This window comes from Oncorhynchus mykiss, chromosome 28, assembly GCF_013265735.2.
Source record: "Oncorhynchus mykiss isolate Arlee chromosome 28, USDA_OmykA_1.1, whole genome shotgun sequence".
NCBI lineage: Eukaryota > Metazoa > Chordata > Actinopteri > Salmoniformes > Salmonidae > Oncorhynchus > Oncorhynchus mykiss.
In genome coordinates, this window is record NC_048592.1 from 8,290,522 (window position 1) to 8,307,090 (window position 16,569).

Here is a 16,569-nt window from a genome sequence, read left to right on the forward strand (position 1 = left end):
ACATCAACTGCCAACACTTTCTATATGTTGTCTGGCATTCCCCCTCCCTATTTCGGCACATAGCAGTAGAGTGTTACAGGAGTAGAGCAGGGCCAAGGGTGGGTCCCATATGATGTGAAGCACCAGAGCACGATTGTAGTGCTTTTCACCATATTGTTTGTAGTGCCTTTTGTTAGAATAATTATCTTGTTGCAGTGCCATAACAAAATAATTCAGTGTGCAGTGTCACTTTTGCATGCCCGATATATTTACCTTCGGGAGTTAGGGGAGGTTAACCTAGCTGAGGGGAGGCTCTATTGTGTTGACAGTCTGAGAAATCATGCAGTCTGCGGTGGGAGGTGGGGAAACGCGTCCGATCCGATGTTAAAATAAAACTTACCGCGAGCATACTTCCATGTCCTGGTCTTCTGTGTTGGCGTTGTGTGCTGGCGTTAAAGTGAAAATGTAGAGTTTCCATCAACCTCACTTGCGCTACTACGCACAATGGAAATGTCACAGAACACCGCAGTTCGGGAGCAGAGTAGTGGGTGAAACCATTCACTTCAGAAAAAGGTGTGATTATTAATAAAGTTTCCTTTCATTGTGTTATCGAATTCATACAAATATTTACTGCCATTCTAGTAAGGTTGGCAATATGAGAAGTCTTCAGACTTTAATTATTTTCCTTGAAAGAACAACTAGTGGGTTTTGAGTGCTTCTCGTTTATTTGGAAAGTTAGTCAACCTGTTCTTCAGTCAGAGAAATATTCTGAGCAGGTTAGTGTTTCCTTCCTCTGTACATGAAAACTATATAACACTAGTGTCTTTTGAAAACTGGTTCATATATCCCAAAGTCAATAGTGAATGTGAATATGTAAATATTTATGTTGCCGTTAATATATTTCAAGCCTATTTCAGCAAGTTAACCAAGTGTTTGCTGTCTTAGCTAGCCATGTTAATGACGAGCTAATTAGAAGCGTCAGTCAGTGCACTGTAATGTCACTGACTATTGCTTCTTTAATGAAATATTAAGTGAATGTTATTGTCGTACTACTGTCATGACACTCGTGGTCGACCCTTCACGTTCTGACCATAGTTCTTGTGTGTTTTCCTAGTTTTAGTGTTGGTCAGGATGTGAGCATTCTGTTGTGTGTCTAGTTTGTCCGTTTCTGTGTTTGGCCTGATATGGTTCTCAATCAGAGGCAGGTGTTCGTCATTGTCTCGGATTGGGAACCATATTTAGGTAGCCTGTTTTGTGTTGGGTTTTTGTGGGTGATTATTTCCGTGTCTGTTTCACCACACAGGACTGTTTTCGGTTTTCACATTTGTAGTGTTTTCGGTATTAGTCTTTATTAAAGATGTTTAACCCTAACCACGCTGCGTTTTTGGTCCACCTCTCCTTCCCAGGAAGAAAGCCGTTACAACACCTCATGCCAATCGTAAATCTTATGCATCAGAGAATCCTCTCCTGCTCTCTAGTATCAAGATTGGAATGTCTTTGTTGCAGAGATATTGCCACCCAAAAACGAACATCCCAAGAGTGAACTTTGGAACAATATTTCTAAGACCGGAAGGTTAAAAATGATCAGTGGGGATCTAAGGAATAATCACGTCATCCTACTTGTCATTTTGGGACATTTAAAAACTGATATTGTAACTTAGGAAGGAAACCCCCTTTGGCTATTATGTTTCCATCCAACATGTCAATACAATATGAAGAATGATAACTATTTTTGTAAAGATAAATGTGATTTTTGTTTTCTAACGAGATCATAGTTCTCATGTCCGTTGCACATTAACTAAGCCACTCCCCGAATGAGGTCAGAAGAACATGTCAGTGTGATAGTACTGGCCTTTTCAACCAGAGTGCTTAAAAGGACTGCTAAGAATTAACATGCAGACCAGTAGATGTGAAGGATGAGCTAAACGTTACAAATGGATGAAACTCCCAGACCATAAAGCGTGCAGCTGTGGCTACACGTTGAAATGGTTGGAAACTCTGAAACTCAAAACGAGGTGACGAGAAATTCACTAGACCAGAACATTTGACAGTCTGCAGCTGTGTGTGTGTAACGTGACTCAAGAAAAGAGGCAAGAAGTTCACCTCAGACAATCATGAGTGCATCTAAGTAGCTGCTCTGAAAACACTCCACTACAAGACCAAAACAACTACGGACATAGTGACCTCTGGTGGACAACCAGAGCCTTACACCAAGCCCTTCCCATAGAAGGATTGATTGGTTGCAACAGAGAGATGGACAAAGACATCACACATAAATACATTACATTTCTTACCCAGATGGGGTGGTTCATGTGCAAGGTATTTGATTTATGAGAATAGTTATACAATCTTTCTCTAGCTCTTTCCCCACCCACTCTCCATTGTAAGTGTATGTGTACTCTGTTATTATTCAGTTAGTAAATAATTAAATACATTTGTGTAGGACTGAATAATCAGAAAGGGCTGGGGTTCTTGCAGATACAGGAAGGTTACGACTGTTCAGAAGTAATGATTAATAAGTGACTTATCAATATAACTTATATATCTTCTAGAGTTTATTTCGGGAGATGGTAACTCGTTAAACTTCTTCCGTGGTGCCCCAAATTCCAAATGACTTAATTGTTACATGATTAATTGAATCTGGTAACAATTGAACATAGTAGGTAATGATTCTATAAACAGTCATCACATTAATGAAAGTTACCTTAAAAGGTTTATATAAAAAGGGTTGAACTTGTGCTCTTTATGGATTGATTTCACTTCACATGGAGGGCACATATCTTTTAGATAGATATCATTACTGTTGCTCCTCATGGCCTACCTAATCAGTGAACGTGTGGCTGTGACTGTCCTGTCACTGTTTGACATCTTTTACTGCAGGTATGTCTTACTGTATTTGTTATTTTCTAAACACAACGCATTTATACTATACGATCACTTTGTGTATTAAGTCCGAGAGAGATATTCTGAGAGCAGTGAACGTCCTGTCAATGCCTGTCATCGCTGTTTGATATCTTTTACTGCAGATGAAAACCAAGTCAACCTGAAGTGTGCCTTTCTTCTGGGTGGCTATATGAAGTAGGTTACACTGGAGAACATTGATCCTGTGTTGGATGGAGTAAAAAGGGGTTCACACTAAACTGTATTGAACACATTGTATTGCTAAGACGCTCAAACGTAACTTAATAGCGACACAGGATAAACTGTATCCCTCATGCTCGCCCTGACCAGACCGGTAAGTTGCCCCTCACTATAGCTGCACCTCTCCACATGGCCAGACTTAGTTTGACTTTGCAGTCTTGCTGAGGTCTTCTCTGTTGCTAATTTAGCATTTCAAATTCAGAGTAAATTGAGGGGAATATACTGATAAAAACACACCTTGTCTGAGAGAGAATTACATGGTTTTATACTGTGGGGCTCTATGGTGGCATCCAACTACACCAGGCTCCAAGAAATGAGATGAGAAACCTGCAGAGATTAACAAAATAAAATGTTACCTGCATTTAGGATTCATGTCTGTAAATGACATCAATAGAGCGGATTTAAAAAAATAAGTCATGGAAATTATAATCAATAATAAGGAGAGTCGAGGTCAATCACCAATCAGGATATTACTTTATTCAAAACGTATAAGGAGCAGGTCACAACACACACGTGAATAGAGTGAGTGCTCTGCAATAATGAGGCTGGTTGACCCAACACACTTGAGTGTTGGGCTGAGAGCTCTGACATACAAATCCTAACCTTTTAACCCATTGTATGAAAGAAATGAATAATTCACAGCAGACAGTATATGCTGTAAAGACTGTTCTCATGCATGGAAACCAGGGTTTGGCCCCCAAGACGAGGTTCTTTTTATCAGCTACTCATAAAAGATCTTGTCCCTGGTACCTTAGACACCAATTCAGTCTATGAAATGCAGGATCAGTCAGACCGGGGACATCTCTCACATGCACCACTAATCATAGAATGGAATGTGGCTGGTTTTATCACCTAGCCATCACTTAATCAGTTGCCAGCCCAAGCTTCAGAAGCTCCTCTCAGTTCACACAGACACAAATGAGAGTTCTAAGAACCCGATTATATTGCATAAAACAACCAATTGATGCATAAACAGTATTAAACATAATCTTTAACATTTATCACAATCCCTCATGAGACTCATCTCTACTTCAAAAGAAAAATCACAAGGTTTAAAAATTCATTAATACACATGTAGAAAACCAAATAAGGAATTAAACAACTTAATTTAAGCATAAAACAAATTATATCATTGTAAATGACCATCTGTTGGTTCATTTAGTTTAACCTTAACATATTTTTATATAATGAAGGATAATTGATCTAAATCTGAATACATTTTCTCATCAGTACGAAACAAAATCTTGATACTTCCTTGGACACTGTGCTATCTAACCTCCAAATGAGCTTCAACGCCATACAACACTCCTTCCGTGGCCTCCAACTGCTCTTAAACACTAGTAAAACCAAACGCATGCTTTTCAACCGTTCGCTGCCTGCACCCGCACGCACGCCTGACTAGCATCACCACCCTGGATGGTTCCGACCTAGAATATGTGGACATCTACAGTGCCTTGCGAAAGTATTCGGCCCCCTTGAACTTTGCGACCTTTTGCCACATTTCAGGCTTCAAACATAAAGATATAAAACTGTATTTTTTTGTGAAGAATCAACAACAAGTGGGACACAATCATGAAGTGGAACGACATTTATTGGATATTTCAAACTTTAACAAATCAAAAACTGAAAAATTGGGCGTGCAAAATTATTCAGCCCCCTTAAGTTAATACTTTGTAGCGCCACCCTTTGCTGCGATTACAGCTGTAAGTCGCTTGGGGTGTCTATCAGTTATGCACATCGAGAGACTGAAATCTTTTCCCATTCCTCCTTGCAAAACAGCTCGAGCTCAGTGAGGTTAGATGGAGAGCATTTGTGAACAGCAGGTTTTAGTTCTTTCCACAGATTCTCGATTGGATTCAGGTCTGGACTTTGACTTGGCCATTCTAACACCTTGATATGTTTATTTTTGAACCATTCCATTGTAGATTTTGCTTTGGATCATTGTCTTGTTGGAAGACAAATCTCCGTCCCAGTCTCAGGTCTTTTGCAGACTCCATCAGGTTCTTCCAGAATGGTCCTGTATTTGGCTCCATCCATCTTCCCATCAATTTTAACCATCTTCCCTGTCCCTGCTGAAGAAAAGCAGGCCCAAACCATGATGCTGCCACCACCACATTTGACAGTGGGGATGGTGTGTTCAGGGTGATGAGCTGTGTTGCTTTTACGCCAAACATAACGTTTTGCATTGTTGCCAAAAAGTTCAATTTTGGTTTCATCTGACCAGAGCACCTTCTTCCACATGTTTGGTGTGTCTCCCAGGTGGCTTGTGGCAAACTTTAAACAACACTTTTTATGGATATCTTTAAGAAATGGCTTTCTTGCCACTCTTCCATAAAGGCCAGATTTGTGCAATATACGACTGATTGTTGTCCTATGGACAGAGTCTCCCACCTCAGCTGTAGATCTCTGCAGTTCATCCAGAGTGATCATGGGCCTCTTGGCTGCATCTCTGATCAGTCTTCTCCTTGTATGAACTGAAAGTTGAGGGACGGCCAGGTCTTGGTAGATTTGCAGTGGTCTGATACTCCTTCCATTTCAATATTATCGCTTGCACAGTGCTCCTTGGGAGGTTTAAAGCTTGGGAAATCTTTTTGTATCCAAATCCGGCTTTAAACTTCTTCACAACAGTATCTCGGACCTGCCTGGTGTGTTCCTTGTTCTTCATGATGCTCTCTGCGCTTTTAACGGACCTCTGAGCCTATCACAGTGCAGGTGCATTTATACGGAGACTTGATTACACACACACGTGGATTGTATTTATGATCATTAGTCATTTAGGTCAACATTGGATCATTCAAGAGATCCTCACTGAACTTCTGGAGAGTGTTTGCTGCACTGAAAGTAAAGGGGCTGAATAATTTTGCACGCCCAATTTCAGTTTTTGATTTGTTAAAAAAGTTTGAAATATCCAATAAATGTCGTTCCACTTCATGATTGTGTCCCACTTGTTGATTCTTCACAAAAAAATACAGTTTTATATCTTTATGTTTGAAGCCTGAAATGTGGCAAAAGGTCGCAAAGTTCAAGGGGGCCGAATACTTTCGCAAGGCACTGTATAAGTACCTAGGTGTCTGGCTAGACTGTAAACTCTCCTTCCAGACTCATTTCAAACATCTCCAATCTAAAATCAAATAGAGTCAGCTTTCTATTCCGCAACAAACCCTCCTTCACGCCGCCAAACTTACCCTAGTAAAACTATCCTACCGATTCTCGACTTCGGCGATGTCATCTACAAAATAGCTTCCAATACTCAGCAAACTGGATGCAGTTTATCACAGTGCCATCCGTTGTTACTTAAGCACCTTATGCCACCCACCACTGCAACCTGTATGCTCTAGTCGGCTGGCCCTCGCTACATATTCGTCGCCAGACCCACTGGCTCCAGGTCATCTACAAGTCCATGCTAGGTAAAGCTCCGCCTTATCTCAGTTCACTGGTCACGATGGCAACACCCGTAGCACGCGCTCCAGCAGGTGTATCTCACTGATCATCCCTAAAGCCAACACCTCATTTGGCCGCCTTTCGTTCCAGTTCTCTGCTGCCTGTGACCGGAACGAATTGCGCAAACCCCCCCCCCAAAAAAACACAAAAAAAACCCCAGCTGAAGTTGGAGACTTTTATCTCCATCACCAACTTCAAACATCTGCTATCTGAGCAGCTAACCGATCGCTGCAGCTGTACATAGTCTATCGGTAAATAGCCCACCTAATTTTACCTACCTCATCCCCATAATGTTTATATGTATTTACTTTTCTGCTCACAAGTATCTCTACCTGTACATGACCATCTGATCATTTATCACTCCAGTGTTAATCTGCAAAATTGTAATTATTCACCTACCTCATGCCTTTTGCACACTCTTTTTCTACTGTGTTATTGACTTGTTAATTGTTTACGCCATGTGTAACTCTGTTGTCTGTTCACACTGCTATGCTTTATCTTGGCCAGGTCGCAGATGTAAATGAGAACTTGTTCTCAACTAGCCTACCTGGTTAAATAAAGGTGAAATAAAAAAAAATATATAAACTGAGCATACTCCAATGGGTCAACATGGTGGAAATAATTTCCATTCCTAAAGCATCATCTGTAGAAACTAAAATTGTCATATCTTGTTGGACAAATCCGGGCAGACTAACGGTTTAAGTAAAATGTCTTCCGTTTAGTGCCTAATGAACATGACCCAGTACAAGCATTATGATCCCACTATTTATAAGGCAACGCCTATGTTCCATTAGCATAAAACTGCTATAGTTCCTGAGTATTATCAATAAAAATGTAATTTGGTCATGGATATACACTACCGTTCAAAAGTTTGGGGTCACTTAGAAATTCTCTTGTTTTTGAAAGAAAATCAATATTTTTTGTCCATTAAAACATCAAATTGATCAGAAATATAATGTAGACATTGTTAATGTTGTAAACATGGCAGATTTTTTTTATGGAATATCTACATAGGCATACAGAGGCCCATTATCAGCAACCATAACTCTTGTGTTCCAATGGCACATTGTGTTAGCTATTCCAAGTTGATCATTGTAAAAGGCTAATTGATCATTAGAAAACCCTTTTGCAATTATGTTAGCACAGCTGAAAACAGTTGTCCTGGTTAAAGAAGCAATAAAGCTGGCCTTCTATAGACTAGTTGAGTATCTGGAGTATCAGCGTTTGTGGGTTCGATTACAGGCTCAAAATGGCCAAAAACAAAGAACTTTCTTCTGAAACTCAGTCTATTTTTGTTCTGAGAGATGAAGGCTATTCTATGCGAGAAACTGCCAAGAAACTGAAGATCTCGTACAATGATGTGTACTACTCCCTTCACAGAACAGCACAAACTGGCTCTAGCCAGAATAGAAAGAGGAGTGGGAGGCCCCGGGGCATAACTGAGCAAGAGGCCAAGTACATTAGAGTATCTAGTTTGAGAAACAAACGCCTCACAAGTCCTCAACTGGCAGCTTCATTAAATAGCACCTGCAAAACACCTGTCTCAATGTCAACAGTGAAGAGGCAACTCCGGGATGTGGCCTTCTAGGCAGAGTTGCAAATAAAAAGCCATATCTCAGACTGGCCAATAAAAAGAAAAGATTAAGATTGTTCTTTTGCCAGACACTTGACAGAAGAACTCCCCAATTTAGAATTACATTCTTCAGTGATTCACATTGGTCCTATCACTCAAAGTTAAAACCCTTAATTTAGCGCACGTCACTGACAGACTGTACATTTATATTACCATACAGTATAATTATCCATAATTCTAGTATTAACGTTCTCATCAAGGTTATAATTACAGATCAGTATCTTAATGCATTCTTAGTCTAAATTACTATGAATGTAGCAGTATGTAGACCTCCACAATCAACCTGATACCCCAAAATATATATATTTTTTTAGACAAGTCTAAATAAATTACGGGCACAGTTGACCAATCCCCTCCTTCCCGGCACTCAATCTTTTCTTAATTTTCTTCAGATAGCTTTACAGTTCAAAGTGGATGGCCCATGATAAGTTCCAATTTCAATGTCTCCCCTGGGCCGCCACCAACTTTACCACCTATTATGTCTTGTCCATTTGCCAACCAGTGTCATGTCTTTGGCTATGCGGGATTAAGTGATATGACATGCTATTACATTTTTAAAAAAATATTACCTGATTGAGCTAATCATGTAAATGTAATTAACTAGAGAGTCGGGCACCACTAAATAACATTTATAGAGCTGTTATCTTCCCGAATAAACTCTTAAAGACCTAGTAATATTTTACATCAATAGCAGTCAATATTAATCGTCATCTTAATTCAGTCACATCTGAAAGTTGTAAATTCTTAGTTATCTGCACGAACCCTGGCTAACAAGTTTAATCAGCAATACAAAAATTGGGTTGGATTATTTACTTACTAAATACCTAACTAATCACACAATTAAATCCTAACTTGATTACAAATTGTCATAAAGGAAAACGTCCCTAGCGGGCAGAACAGATATGACAGCTTGTTACACAAAAGAAAGGGGGCTGGGTTTGAGTGAAAGAGCGGGAAGACTGAGGAACAAAGGGAAGAAGCTGCGCTATTGTAAATACAGCATCTTATGCATTCTAAATTACCACCCATTTGGAAAAGGAAAATGCAATAAATATTTACTCTGAGCTGCGCTTCGGTATGTTGGTGGTAGATGGAAGGCTGTGTTGCCCAACTGAGTCCTTTGAAGAATGTATCTGGTTGTCAATTGGATACGTTGTAGTAACGTCGTTGGGTGATAGACGGGATACTCTGTCTGTTCCTTCCTAACCCTCGTTTGCATCTGCTGTTGCTAACTCAAAGGCCAGGAGGTATCACTTGTGTAGTGAATAAGAGTTCAAAGTTCATACCAATTGCAAACAAAGCTCACACTGATGTTGGCTTTGTTCTGTAGTTATTATCTGAACCATTTCTGACATTGGACCATCATCCTCACGTCCTCGGAACAGGAGGTTATATTGTCGTCAAGGGCTCATATAGGAAAGGAGAGGAGGGCGTGTTTGAAAAGTTATAGCCCATGTCCCTTCACAGGGGTGGGCCACTGATTGAGCAGAGTCCTGTCTTATGAAAACCCAAATCTCACATTTTAGAAGCTAAAATCACATTTCATCCCATCACGAATAATTTCATATTCAAACATTTAAATTGAACAACAATTCCATGCGAATCCGATAACTGATGTGTAGACTTTCCACTGTAGAGTTTATGTCATATCATTGATGAGAATGTCTCAGATGACAACCGAACTGACAGCATATTCATTAAGTACCACCGCATATGTTCAATTGTTCGGATTACCAGAATATAGTTAATTTCCCCCCCACCTACTGATGTTCCTAGAATCTCTATGTTAACCAAGGGTTTTGCAAATTTAACCTCAGTAGGGTAGAGAGAGGAAAGGGGGGGGGGGGGGGAAAGAGGTATTTATGACTGTCATAAACCTACCCCCCAGGCCAACGTCATGACACCAGCAACATGAGAGAAGTTTTGGAACGGATCTCTCCATGCTCACTCCACGTGCACCCCTGTCGCACTCCTGAGAGAAAAAGGCAGTTGAGAGCTTCGATTGGATGCTGTGTACAGGTTGCTGGCTCAGACTCAGGTCTCTCGGTAGAAGTGGTGCAAGACAGGGCCGTATTGAAGGCCATTTCTTCAGCCGGTTAGAAGGGTTGAGGTCCACAATGTTCTTGGCTGAATTATCTGTACTCACCTTCACCATAACCTCAAGAGAGGACAGATCAGAACAGTTCAGTACATTTCTGAGTCAGGAAATCCAGACAAGCATTGAGTGTATGACAAATGATTACTTTTACCAATGTTCAAAATCCTAAAACAAAGAAAACACATGCTGTTGAAACAACTTTCAAATTGGCTTATACTCCCCTATTACACTGTCAACCTCAACGCAGAGTCACAGGATCAGGAAGTTAGACTTCTAATCCTTAGGGAGTAATCTCGATCATCCAGCAGACACAATCTGGTGAGATTTATACTGAAGAAATAGAACAAGCCACACAACAATACACTCCTTCATATATCACCCGATACACTTCTAGACATCATTCAATGTGTTTAAAACTTAAATCCAAAAACCCTCAGCGGACTGGTAATTCCCCCATTTTGACACGACGATTAATGTGTAAAAAAACACTACTGGTCAAATAAAAATAACAATTTAAAATACCAAATCAAATTAGAATCACTACCCTCAATAACACCGTATAGAAACAGTTTACCCCGTAGGAACGGCCGTAGGAAAATAGACTTGAGATAACCTGCCCTTGAATAAGGGCAACGCCCTCTTTCTCCCATGGTCCAAATCACAAATAGGGAAATGAACTATAAACTTCATTATCAGTATTACAAAATTACGTATTACCTTTAAATCACCCAATATCTTTCAGCTTTCCAGTGAGGGCTGTCACACCCTGATCTGTTTCACCGTCTGTGCTCGTCTCCACCCCTCTCCAGGTGTCACCCATCTTCCTCATTATCTCCAGTGTATTTATACCGGTGTCCTGTTTGTTGCCAGTTCATCTTGTCAGGTCTTACCAACTTGTTGTTTTCCGTCTCCCTGCTTTCTCAAGTTCTGTTTCCTAGTTTCCCCGGTTCTGAGCATCCTGCCCCCGAGCCTGCCTGCCATTCTGTACCTGCCTGATTGACCCATTTATGAACCTCTGCCTGTCCTGACCCAAGCCTGCCTGCTGTTCTGTACCTTATTGACTCTGCCCTGGATTACAGACATCTGCCTGCCTTTGACCTGTATTTTTCCTGCCCTCTATTTGGATCAATAAACATCTATGACTCTAGCTGTCTGCGTCTGATCCTGAATTCTGATAGAGGGCGATCAATCAACACTAGAAAGTCAGGACAGAGGTCCTTCAAATAAGTGTTCATTTCTATATATTAGACTAATTATTTATAAACAGTCAAACATTTCATATCCCAGGTTTACAGTAATTTCTCAGTACATTTATCAAAATAATTCACGTGTTTAATTTAAACTCAGAAAATAAAAACTTGAAGATACCATGGCTCTAACCAATGAAAAAACCCACTAACACCAAATGAAATAGGCCACTCACAATATGGCCATCAGACATGCTATTAACTTCTTATGGTATAGGGGACACTTGCGTCCCACTTGGCCAAAAGCCAGGGAAAATGCAACGCGGCAAATTCAAATAAAATTATATAAAAATCTAATTCATTAAATCACACATGTAAGATACTAAATTAAAGCTAGACTCGTGAATCAAGCCAACATGTCAGATTTTAAAAAGGCTTTTCGGCGAAAGCATAAGAAGCTATTATCTGATGATAGCACAGCAGTAAACAAAGAGTAGCATATTTCAACCCTGCAGGCGCTACACAAAACACATAAAATATAAAACATGCCTTACCTTTGACAAGCTTCTTTTGTTGGCACTCCAATATGTCCCATAAACATCACAATTGGTCCTTTTGTTTGATTAATTCCGTCCATATATCCAAAATGTCAATTTGGCGAGTTTGATCCCCCCCAAAGAAACAGCTTCCAAATTCCGCGAAGTCACTACAAAATCTTTCAAAAGTTACCTGTAAACTTTGCCAAAACATTTCAAACTACTTTTGTAATACAACTTTAGGTATTTTTAAACATTAATAGTCGGTCAAATCGAAGACGGGTCTATCTGTTTTCAAAAGAGGACGAGGAAACTAACGCTACTTTAAGTCTTGCGCAACTCTCAGTGTTACCCATTTCCTAGATGGCCGTACTTCATTGCACAAAGGAATAACCTCAACCAAATTCCAAAGACTGGTGACATCCAGTGGAAGGAACTGAAAAACAGTGCCTAAGAAATATAGTTTCCCAATGAGAACTCACTGAACAGACAGTGACCTAAAAAAAAAAAAAATCTGAATGGTTAGTCCTCGGGGTTTTGCCAGCTACACAAGTTCTGTTAGACATGATTCAAAAGGTTTTAGAAACTTCAGAGTGTTTTCTATCCAAATCTACTACTGATACGCATATCTTATATTCTTGGCATGAGTAGCAGGAAGTTAAAAATAGGGCACGCTATTTATCCAAAAGTGAAAATGCTGCCCCCTATACCTTAAGTTAAAAACACTAACAAATATTCATAACAGGTGTGTTGTGTGTGGGAATTTGCAAACCATTTGGTAGACTTAAAAATCACAGAGTAAACAAACCCAGAACCCCTTTCCCGTAATCTTATTGCAACCTGTTGCAGTGATTCAGTAAAAATATAACTGTTTAACAAATCTAGAACCTTCAAAAAGTTGGTGCGGTCTCATCAGCGTAATAGTCAAAACTGCAATCCACTTCAATTACTTGACACTGTTCCACGTAATGGAAACAGATTACTACATGAACTGGTTGCTTAATAAACCACTGGTGTTACTAAACTATAGAATTGAGTAATAACAATTAGAAATTGTCAAAGAACATCTCCGCATTCAACTTAGTCATATCTCTACACCAAACTTAACCCACGTCGTCCCTTACAGTCCGCTAAATTTCAGCGAGCACCAATCACGTACACCCACAGACTAACATGGAAACTCTATTCTTACCAGTATATGTTAAGGTTAAACAAACTTGACAACTTTCTCTTCTGTCTGCTTTACACTTAAATGTCTATTATTTTAAGATTAACACGCAATGTGCCAAATCCACAAAATACATCCAAATAGTTCACAATACTAGAGCCTCTTTCTGCCCACAACTTGCTGTTGTAGCCTTGTTTTATCATGCAATAATTAATACCCATGTTTAGTTATCAATTAAGATCATGGTCACAGCTCTATCGCATTTGCCAATCCGTTATTATTATAATGCCTTAGATTTAGGTAACAGTCCCTTCTGATTAGACCACAGGTAATAAAACAAACACTGGGTGTTGCTGACAAGTATATATATTCAATTCATATCCATATTATTAAATATTCAATTTAGTGATTGAAATGAACAAAATTCTCAGTAGGTTTCTCCATTCATGTTGAATAAATGAGTGTTTCAATTTGAACTAAGCAAGCTTCTAAAACATCCAGTTGACATCTTAAAAACAAACACTGGCTTCTATATCTAAGCAAAACATACCAATAGTTGAAATGCAATCAGAATCCCAGATTTTAGTCAGTAACATAGAACCTATGCCTATTGAAATGACAAGTAAATCCCACAAATAACCCAATTATAATGGTTTGAATTCTTAACATCTGGCACATAAAAATACAATTAACAGAAAATAGCCTTAAAATTCATCCAGGTGTTTCTTCGCAAAGATTAATTTGGCTATGTACCACGTTACAAGTTACGTTGAGATTCCATCTTAATTCGCTGTAACTGTGTGGAAATAGGGTTTATTCGATAAATATAGCAACTCCTCATACTGCAAAGAGAAATTCCATAAGCATTTTATAGTTACACCAGTTAGGGTAAGTCAATTTCCCATACTTTAACCAAAAGTTGACATACGCCAATCTCTATCTTTAAAAACAGACCACTCAACCTCAGAATACTTTGTACACCCTTTACGTATGTTTACGTATGGGTGCGCAAGTTGGTATATTATCATTATTCGTTCCATTATGACTTCATCAAATCTGATTATATACACACACCCAAATTTGTCACATTTTCATATATTCACAGAATCAATATATAACATTAGAAATCTTAGGTACTCACATCCACCACTCCATGTACTCTCCATCGCTAAGAAGCAGCTCTTCAAACATACTCCCAGCAGGACCCCCCAAAAAATGTGGTTTCCCGGACACTGCCCAGCCGGTCATGGGAATAATGCTCCACACGTATCCTCATGTAACGGCTGTTGGAAGGAGTGGAGGACCAAGGTGCAGCATGGTAAGTATTCATAATACATTTAATAAATACGAAGACACAAACAACACACGACCAATTCCACAAGGTACAAAACAGAAAACAACTACCCACAAACACAGGTGGGAACAGGCTACCTAAGTATGGTACTCAATCAGAGACAACGACTGACAGCTGCCTCTGATTGGGAGCCATACCAGGCCATACACATAGAAATACAACACACAGAACAAAACATAGAATGGAAAACATAGAATGCCCACCCCAACTCACACCCTGACCAAACCAAAATAGAGACATAAAAAGGAACTACGGTCAGGACGTGACACCTCAATGGTTTTCTAGACTTCCAGAAATTATAGACTTGCCGCTACTATCTAAAATAACATCCCGCGCTCAATACCACCCTGTGATATTCTATGATGGGCAGTGATGGACAGATCCCCGAGATAAAGTTATATCGAAACATATTAACCCAATTTAAATCAGCTTATTATACATATTTCTATATGTCATTATCCAAACTTCAGATGAACACTCATTTCTACACTCACACAACTCTCATATTACATTCACAAACACAGGACACACAGGGGAATGAGACAAACAAGAGGAAAACCGGTTAACGCTTTTTTGAGATTTCAATCCCTGTCTATATGAGCAGGGAAACCCATACCAAAATATTTTCTAATTGGTGGTCGTAAAATGGGGTGTAGTCTCCACACTAGGATATTGCCTACTGCGATTACTGTGGTATAGATTCTCTTATGTCTATCCAAATGTGCAGAACTACCAACAGAGTACCCATGTCTTCTATCTAATTGCGTAACACTGTCCCAAAAATCCAATCTTTCCTCGTATATTTGACCTCCACCTCAGGAGAAGTACCAGGAATAACCAAACACTCACAATAGCATAAAAAAATACTAACCCAGGGCATACCTGTTTACCTCATTTATCAAAACATTTCATCAAAACATTGCACGTTATAATTTGAACTTCACCAAGCCAGGTGCCCTTGTAAGGCGTCACGCTTTAGTCCCTTGCTCTACACATTAACCTCACCAGTCCTACTGTGATCAACCCAGTATCACGGATCTGGACTTTTGGTTGCCCGTAACTGGCTAATTAACAATTATGTCCAAGGATACCTCACTTAAGAACACTCTTATCAACTCAACTCAGTCCTGCTAGTCACCCTCTGAGGAAGACCTTGCTCTGAGCGTACCCTCAAAAGGGGCTTCTTAACCTATTGGTAGATTGTCCAAGCTCAACTCTCTCAGTACTATGTTCGGGATCTGGCCCAGGCGGGCCCAGCTGCTCTTTCATGATTGTGGTTTCCCTGAGATCCCAATTTCAGATCCCCTGTGCACAGTTTATCTAGATCTTCAGGAGCAGTCAGCAGGTGAAGTTGCAAATCCCATCCTCGTCGCAAAAATGTAGTTGAGATTCTAATCAATAATGAGGAGACAAGATCAATCACCAATCAGGATATTACTTTATTCAAAACGTATTAATAAGGAGCAGGTCACACCACACACACAAGTGAATAGAGTGAGTGCTCTGCAATAATGAGGCTGGTCGAGTTGGGCTGAGAGCTCTGACATACAAAGAATAGAAAGATATTTTATAGTAAAGATACACCCTCTTAGTCTACAGCAGATGTGTGGAATGGGTCAGAAGGTAAGGATTTGTGTGAAATAAATTAATAATTCACAGCAATAAATCATAAATAATAATAAATAAATACAAATATATGTATATATTTTTTTAGTTATTTATTATTTAAAAAAAAAATGTGAATCACTTTTTTATTTGGCATACCCCCAAACGGCCAGGGGTATGCGTACCCCAGTTTGGGAATTCCTGCATGAGACAATTGTTTGGCGAAACATTGCATTTAATGAAAATGTTCATGTGGAACGAATGGTCCGTCTTTAGTGTTTCCCAGGAAGTACAATAAGTACAGCACCACCTTCGCCTATTCCTGATCCGTTCAAATAATCAATGAAGAGAACCCAAAACCAGGAACTACTCTAGCTCGTAATCACATAATTCTACATGACCCTTTTGACAGATCCTCGCCATTTAC

The 16,569-nt window shown here is 39.6% G+C and overlaps 1 protein-coding gene across 1 annotated transcript in view; it reads right to left on the bottom strand.

The window, feature by feature from the left end:
• Positions 1–14,470, bottom strand: part of LOC110508446 (serine/threonine-protein kinase tousled-like 1-B) — a 43,836-nt gene extending 29,366 nt beyond the window's left edge. Inside the window, exon 1 of the mRNA XM_036966308.1 lies at positions 14,325–14,470. Within this exon, the coding sequence (XP_036822203.1) occupies positions 14,325–14,349 (25 nt within the window). The 5' untranslated portion in view covers positions 14,350–14,470. The remainder of the gene's footprint in view (positions 1–14,324) is intronic.
• Positions 14,471–16,569: the final 2,099 nt, after the last annotated feature.